The 8,789-nt window shown below is 41.5% G+C and overlaps 1 protein-coding gene across 1 annotated transcript; it reads left to right on the top strand.

Moving 5' to 3' along the window:
• Nucleotides 1-3,603: 3,603 nt before the first annotated feature.
• Nucleotides 3,604-8,497, top strand: LOC147636779 (uncharacterized). The gene is made up of 3 exons (XM_086800963.1): nucleotides 3,604-3,925; nucleotides 4,003-4,280; nucleotides 8,124-8,497. Exons 1-3 carry the CDS (start codon nucleotides 3,627-3,629, stop codon nucleotides 8,495-8,497), a joined length of 951 nt encoding a protein of 316 aa, XP_086657089.1. The 5' UTR covers nucleotides 3,604-3,626.
• The last annotated feature ends 292 nt before the right edge of the window (nucleotides 8,498-8,789 follow it).

Below are 8,789 nucleotides of genomic sequence, written 5' to 3'. Positions count from 1 at the left end.
TGCTCGATTCACCTCCAATGCACGATTCACTATTTCCCTCCCTAAATTCACTGGCAATGACTTACGAAAAGAAGCCGATGCAATCGATGTTGCATGTGATGTGGATGTGGCCTCATTATGATCAATTTGCTGGCTACGAAGCTCCAATATAGACTTATGTTGGCGATACAGATCAAGCTCCTCCTCAGGCACATGCGCACTGCAGCCTGAGAGTTGTCCAATAGCTTGACAATGTGAGCCTTATCTGTGTCTCTGATGCAAGCAGAACCTATCATGTTGAGCTTTTCCTCTGTGGCCACATGATTGCTTGACGCGTGCCATGGGAGGGAGAGCACTGCACACCAAAAGGCCTCACCGTTGGAGGGATCAGCAATCCTTGCATATTTTGATGTTTTTCCTCTGTAGAGAACTTCTACCTTTCGAGTCACATTCTCCCTAGCAGACTCGGCAAGTGGTCCATTTGATGCCTCATCAATTTTTTGCTCCATCTCATCCTTAAACAAGAGCCAAGTCATAATCTGGATTGGCAAATGAAGCCAACTAGGCCTTCCTCTGGCAGATGCACTCTGCATCTCTCTCTCAACCCATAGCTTGTCCTCATTGTCCAAATGTGCCATGAGAGTTGTTAGGTCGGACTCTCCCAATCTTCTTAGTTGAAATAGACGATCACCAAATGTGGTTGGCACAAATGCATAATCATGCGTCCTACAAAACAAAGAAGAAATATGTTAATATTCTTGAGTACAAACAACTTACTTGACATAGAAGGAGACTCTGATAACAAATTAACTTACTTGTTCAACCTGGACAATGAAAACAAAAGCTCACCCACATCCCTCCGCTCGAACACATAAAATTTACAGAGAACACAACAATGCATGGACAAATCCCCTTGAAACCCTGTAATAAAACACAAAATTAGGAAGGACAAAGAAGCATAAGAAACTATAACATCCCAATGAGAACTCACCTGTAGAAATGCAGTCCATCCAAGCATTGTGTCAATTATTACCATCAAGAATATGCACCATTTTTCGGCTCAAGTACGGACCCCACTCGGGGTCAAGTGCAAGAGTTTCCTCAAATTGTTGATTCACAGTCCTCCAATGCTCATCCCAAGATTCCTCCCTCTCTTGTGTCAATGGTGTCTCCTCCCCTTCCAAGTCCATAATTGATACTGTGAAAGCTCCCATGCTCTCAATGTACCCACCTAGTTTTTTGAAGCTTCGAGTAAGAGATTTATCTGTTGAGGGAGAAACCTTTCGGATTGCCTCCGTCTGGATCATCCTACAGAGAGGAACACGTGGAGGTGGAGACCTAAATTTGACTCCTATCCTATCTAAAAAGGCTTGTGGAGTAGATGTCTCTAGAATCTTCCCAAAAATATCAACCTTATTTTTTTTCTGCTTGCTTCCTTCAGTTTGGGTTGTGACAACTGTTTCTTCTTGATCCTCTAGTGGATGTGTGTTCTCTTCCCCCTCTATCTCTCTCCCAGCATCAGTATTCTCACCTTCATCCTCATTATCACCACCTTGAGTATTCTCACCCTCATTTTGATCACCTTTATTTTCCTCAATTGCCCCCACTACATTTTGTTTATCCTCCTCATTTCTTTCATCACTATGTAGATGCTGCCTATCCATGTCCACCTCCAGGTTAGTGTCATCTATGATATGTACCGCATGCTCTGTAGTAGTAGGGTTTGAGGAGGCGGCTTGCTCCAAAGTGCTAGAAAAATCAGCTTGCCTTCTTGTGTGTCTCGATGAGCTCTCACCTGGGCCAACCTGCACACTCTTTTTCCGCTTAGCAAGAGGTAACTCATCCATTTTTGCACTACAAGAACCTTTCAAGCAAGATGCTCTAGTGAAATGACTCGAACTCATTTGAAAACCAGATAGCCATGCAAAAATACAAGAACAAATCTTCAAATAGTATTGTACTCGTATTGTATAATTAATTGATTATTTTAACAACAAATTCAGTAATACGACACAAACTTAAAGAAAAGGTGGCACATTCACTAAAGAGATTAAATTCAGTACTGCAACACAATCATCAAACAAAGGTGGCACATTCACTATCCAACAAAACGGCCAACTCATTATAACGAACAGAATATCTTTGAGATTATCATATGGAGTGCTTTGGCCCAAATTCCAAGGCATTCAAAGCCGTATTGAATATTTTAAAAAAAATCTCCATTGGAAAATATTTACGGAGCCCTTTTCAGGTGATCAATTCAAGGCATTCAAATTTATTGAAAAATATGTAAAGATTCGGTAGCCCAAATCTGAAGGCATTCAATATTGAGTACTAATAAACTTTAGAAGTGATATTTCGCAATCCAACACTTTTTTAAGGACAAACTTTTTTCTTTTTGTGCTATTGTTCCTTAGATGCACATGTTTGCTGGTCTCCTCTCTCGACTGTGTGAGCCGTTTCTCAACTAAGAAGACATCAAATGTGAGTTTTTTGAGCTTCTTGTATACACAAAGTCTGCATAATATAGACAGTAGTAAGAGAGACAGTCTATGCAATGTGTTTGAGACAGCACCATATAGATAGCATGTTCTTACACTACTCTCTCCAAATTTCTGCCGCCGGGGGGATCCAAGGGGGGCCGGTAGCAAAACATCCTATTATTTTGTGCGCTGAGCGCACAAATTAATTCAAGAAAAATAGCAAGAGATAACGCCGCACATCTCATACTGTGTGTGGAGTGTGGCAGCAGCAAAACATCCTATTATTTTGTGCGCTGAGCGCACAAATTCATTCAAGAAAAATAGCAAGAAGTAACGCCGCACATCTCATACTACTGTGTGTGGAGTGTGGCGGCAGCAAAACATCCTATTATTTTGTGCGCTGAGCGCACAAATTCATTCAGGCAAAATAGTACAAATTCATGGATGATGATACCTTTCTGTGTCTCTTTGTTGGGGAGAAAGATTGGAGTGGGGAGAGGGCCCTGCGCATGAGATCAGCGTTTCTTTGCTGGGGAGACGTATGATGCTTCTTCATGGTCGCTTTTCTGCGTGTGTGTTTGAGGGAAGATGCTTCTGTGTGGAGGACGACTAAAAGCGTTAAGTAATTGCTTCATAAGAAGTAGCCGACTACTAAAAACCCTAAGTTAGGCACTGGACAAATTTTTTTTATCCTAACACTAATGAATTTCAACACTAAAATTTAAGGGTTTGGTCAATATTTTTCCGATTTATTTAAATCTATAGCACAGTTATGGTATGGCATCCAACTGGTAGAGTTTTTGAAATCTAACAGGAGATTATGAAAAAGCGCAAGAACTAACACAAAGCAAATATGTGTGTGTATGTGTGCGTGTGTGTGTGTGTATACATACACACACGTGTACACACAAACATATATACATATATACATGTACTCTTTTTGATACCCTTCATTATGACTATTTTTGCAATAAATATTTTTATTTGCTTCTACCCATAGTCTTAAAATGAGCCTGGTAAAATTGTATTATGGCTAGTATATGCTATTGATTAGAGCAAGAACATCTAGTATTAAAATATTTTTGGCTAATATTCAATGTAAATTCCTTAATTGTTGTTGTGATTGCATTATGCAGGGAGGCTCGTGTTTTCCTCCATTCTACAATGGGTGCATGCATCCGAGTCCCCTTCTTGAATGGCAAATGTCTTGTGTCAATCAACATGATCCGGGGGAAGCTTGGAACTATTGGTGGGATAAATGTGGAGGCCTTACTTGAAATTGGAGGAGAGTATGAGCCCATTTGTCCTTTACACTTGTATGCAGGGATTGGAGACGAGGCATATTTTATCTTGGAGCATTCATTGTCCTCTGTATATATTGCCAAATCAGAGAATTATTTTGAGACCCCAGAACAAGGCCCCTCAACTATATTTCCTCCCGGTTCTCGAAAGAGTACTCCAATGTAAGTGGCATTAACTTTGACTTTGACATTTTCTGTTTTGCATTGCGCATTGAATTAGAGAGCATTGTGCTTTACAGTGACTTGGACACTGAAGAGATAGAAGAAATCAATGTCCAAGCACATGGATCATTGCAAGAGGAGATAGAGGTCTCTCCTGTGGAAAAGTGCTTTCAACATTTGGAAGAGGAAGATGTTCAGTTTGATACTGCGGTCTCTTGCTTTCAAATAATCCGCATGTTACCTCCTACTGATGTCTTGCACACTTTAATCCATGATTGTGATTACAAAGGCAAGGTAAAAGAGCTTCCCAAGGTGTACCCAGAGTTCAGTACATATGAGCTTGAAGGTGGGAAAGGTATGGAAGGGATGGAGCAAAAATACGAGGGCAACATTTGGACAAAGCCACAAACGCAAACTAGGGCCAATAAAACTTTTGTTCTTAGGAAGAGCTTCTGCGGGGGAACCTTCCAGTGCATGAATGAGCACTGCTCCTTTAGGACACGTATGAATCAACCAAACAAACTCCATTGGAATGGGCAGCTCATAAAATCTCCAAAATATGGGAATTTAGCAATTGGGAGCTTTGGGAACCTTGAGTGTTTTTTCTGCAAGCATGTGCCAATGTGTCTTAAAGAATGTCCTGCCTGTGTCTATTATTTTATGCCAAAAGAATCAATGCATAGCAGACTATTTATTCATTATGGCAAACATACACACATGGTTTCCAAGGGAATGTGCCGAGCATCGATACGAAATATCAAGGCCTTTGTAGCACGTGCAGTGGGCATCGACCACAACGCTGGGCCCAGAAAGGTACAAATGATTGTGGCAAGGGAGGTGGTTCTAAGAGCATTCACTGATGATGACAAGACACAGGGAGAATTCATGACAGAAAGGGAGCTACAGGAGATGTCGCAAGAGTTGCAAAGTTTGATAAATGTCAAAAAGTACGTAGGAAGTGCAATTTAGCAAAGAATAGTATGCAATTATCATCTTTAATACACTAAGTATGCTTTATGAATGCAGGGTGAAGCAGATGGTAATGCAAACACGAAAAACAACACGGCCTCTGGGTGAAGGATATGAAGCCATTCTTAATCTAAAAAGAACATGCCATTTTGAGTTCTTCCATGGTTCTCGATTTCCATTGCAAGCCACCACTACTACTGAGCGTTGCTTTATCTTTAAGATGTCTACTACTGGACCTGGTTCTGGGATTGACATTGTTCGGCGAATGGACAAGGATGGTAATGGGGATCTTAATCAAGCATGGGTCTGCTTTGATCATGTGCATCGAGTGGATACTGGATGGCATACAATGGGAGCACATGTTTATGACCACATGTAAGTTACAAGCGGTAGAGAGCATTGCTTAATTTGTGTCTTTAATATAACTCTGTTTCCATTTGTGGCATGCAGGATTGGTGAACTATTGACAATAGCAACTTGTGAATTTAGAGAAGAGGATGAGGATGCTCAAGTCATGTTTTGGGAAAATATGAATTTGGTAATGGTGGAGCACACAGGGAAGGTAGCAAATTTTTTTGGGTTTATGGCGGATGAGGCTGGCGCTAACTGGAATGCAGTGAGACGTGTCTTCAACGACGGAAAGGAGATGATTGAAAGGGAAAGGTCATGTTTATGGCATTGGGAAGACAACCTTCGTGTCCACATGCAGAGGTACCTCTATAGCCCACATCAAGAAAAGCACAGGGAGATGTGTGTGAAGTGGAGGACTGCCCCAAACAAAGAAAGTGCCCTTCAGCAATTTCGCAGGATACGAGCATGGTGGGCAACTGGCAAGGCAGCTGATAGAAACATCCCTAAGCTTCTTAGCTGGTTGAGTTGGTGGCACTATAGGGTTAGTCGATGGGGTCATTTCATTTTAAAGGTAATGTTTGTAAGAGATTATTCATTGTATTATTGTGTGCCTCCTACTTATGTGCACTGCATTGTTTTTAATCAATTTCTACCACTCTCTTGTAGGATGGAGAGCCTATTGTCAATGCTCTTGTCCCAAGGACAAATATGTCAGAGACCAAGCATGCAAGCTGGTTGGCAGGGGAGGGGTATAGGCAAAAGATTAGTCTTTATGATGCTTGTGTGACAGATCTAATCAATGCTTACTTCCAATGTGCCAGACAACTGGCTTTCTTGGAAGGAAAATACACAGGTTGTGGGCCTACATTGGAGCTTTTGGTTGAGAGAGCTCTTTCTCGACAGAAAGCAAGTCCATCCCCAATAGCTACCTCACGAGCAGTGGATGATGCAGTGGCGGGGACCCCTATGTTTTCAAATAGGGTAAAATTCAAGGGTGAGAATAAAACTATTCGAGCCAAAAGGCCACTACATGACTCGACAGAAGAAAACTTTGGCAACTCTAGCCATAGGCCTGAGTTTAACTATGTGACAAGAGAGAGGTTAGAGCCTGCAATAGAGGTCGATGAGCAATGCAAAGTTTTAGAGAGCCTTGAAAGTGATGTGCATGATACAAAGTGGGCCTTGCGGAGAATACCAACAGTGAATCGAGTTGAGTGCAACCACTGGGCATCAGGGAAAAAGTGTAGCTCAAGGTTGCGAGGGGGTGATGTCAGTCCTTGTTTTTGGAGTGATTGTCAACTATCCTCCTGGAAAAAGGAGAAGTATTGCTATTTTTGTAATACAGATGTTAGGCACACTTGGAAAATTACAAAGACAATATTACATCCACCAGAGGATGTCCCTTGTGTTTGGCCCATTGCTAAAGGTACCAAGTTACAAGTGAAAGAAGCCTGCAAGCTTATTAGAGCAGGATATGACATTGGTATTCCTCTTGAGTTTTTTCTAGAAAAGGAGCTTGCAAAAGGCACTAGCGAGACAAACAAGGAGGTGAAACAATTTCCATATCGACGAGGAATTTCAAAGGCTGCATTTGGTCAAATCACTGCAGCCTTAGATATGCATGCAGAAGTTGTAGGCAGCCATATACATATAGAAGGGGTAAAGGAAACATTTAGTATTAATCCATTGACCAATGGAAGCCAAGACACATCTCTGATAGAGGTCACTATTCAGAAGAATCCAATGTGTTCATGTGTGGAGTTCAAGATAGAGTGGCCAAGAAAAGACCATATCTTGCATGCAAGCACATATACTTTGTGTTCTTAATGATTCTTGGACAGGATGTGAACAACAATATGCATATTCATCAAGTTTGTATTTCTGAGAGAATTGTAAAAGACATGCTAACTAAGTCTATTAGAAGTCATCCTCAATAGCTTTAGGAACCTGCAACCCACTTTAGTTGAAATATGTATGGGGGTCATGTCATACCAGCTGAACCGTAGTACTTGTTTTGGAAATGTTTTGGTTATTTTATAAATTTTCCTGTCTATTGTCTTTTGTTTGCTAATGACTCTCCAACATTGTGAATACTATAGATTCAATATCTTTTTAGCGAGCCAAGCAATATGGGTTTAATAGTGATTTTTTGTATCTGCACCATTGGTTCGAAAAAAAAATTATTGCAATGGTCATTTTAGATCATTTCATGTCTTCTTTGTTTGATTGCTACAGAATTGCACTGTGGTTCCACTCTTCTCTTTAACATTTCATGCTCGCTTAACATCATACCATGCCCCTACCTGCTCACTTTCACAAGAACATGAGCTCTACTCATTGCTTTGTGCTCGCTGCTCTTGGCTCGCTTTTTAACCACCCCCCTTGTTGGAGTGCACTTGGTTGATAATACGTCTAGGGATTATATAGTAATGCATGGGTTTGAGTGATAACGTGAATTTTCCAATAACATGGGTTTTCCCACTAACGTATCGTTTCCCACGAGTCTCAACTAACGCCATTTTTTCAATAAATGTACCTTTGCACTAACACGGTTATTTTTCACTAATGTAATTTTCACATAGCGTCGTTATTTTCCACTAATATCGAATTTTCGTTATTAACCACTAACGTGACCATTTCTGTCAGTACCCAATAACGTGATGACTTTCGTTATTGTCCAATCTATTCGTGCACATGAAGTAAATTCGAAGATAGCAATAGGTTGAGCAGTCAATGAAATATATTAAGCATCTACGGGAAAGCTCGCTGAGAGCAATGATAGGAGAGATGTTCTGGGACAATGCTCCCATACCATCACTAATTGGTCCATGAAAGGAGCGTCTGGTAGAGTAAGAAGCAAGCCCAGGCGTCAACGCAGGCATATTAGGCCTGCTGGATGCTGAGATCGGGGCTATCCCAGTTGCTGAGAGTGACTCGTTTTTGTTTGTACTCGGAGGAGACACCAAGCACCTCCTGCATAAGGCCGCACTGAAGCAGGTCGTGGCGGCCTTACGCCCGACGCAAGCCTGCAAAAGCACTTTCATTGCCGAGAGTTGGCCTCCACTCCACGTCCAGAGCCTAGGCCAACTCCACGTCCAGGCCCTAGGCTCGGTGGCTCTAGGCAGATTTCGGGGTACCTGTGTACGTGGCATGTATGCCCGCCACAACCGGTCAACCATAGCCCATCGTTGTTTGGGAGCCCATGCCGAGGGGTGTTGGAAACTCCAATATACCATCATTAGCCACACATAAGCCCCCAATTTCACCTAATTGTAGGCGGCGTAGCTTGGAGGCTAAAATAGAGCAGATTTTACCTTCCTTTACTTGGTTGAGGTCTAATTCAAGCTTGGTTGGTTTGTTACTTGCACAATTTTCTTAGCAATACTCTGGTACACATAGAGAAGAAGGATGCTATGTGGTTTGTTGGAGAAATTATGCATTTAGGAGCCAATTATGAGCTGATTAAGAATGTTATAAAGTATGATTAGTGAAACAGAGGGTCGTTAATCGACTAATTACTCACTCAATTTTTATAATTGGTCTA

The sequence above is a fragment of the Cibotium barometz genome, chromosome 7 (genome assembly GCF_041138505.1).
Source record: "Cibotium barometz isolate CiBa-2024 chromosome 7, ASM4113850v1, whole genome shotgun sequence".
NCBI lineage: Eukaryota > Viridiplantae > Streptophyta > Polypodiopsida > Cyatheales > Cibotiaceae > Cibotium > Cibotium barometz.
The sequence above is the reverse complement of the archived record's forward strand: the minus strand, read 5'-3'. Positions and strand labels throughout refer to the sequence as shown.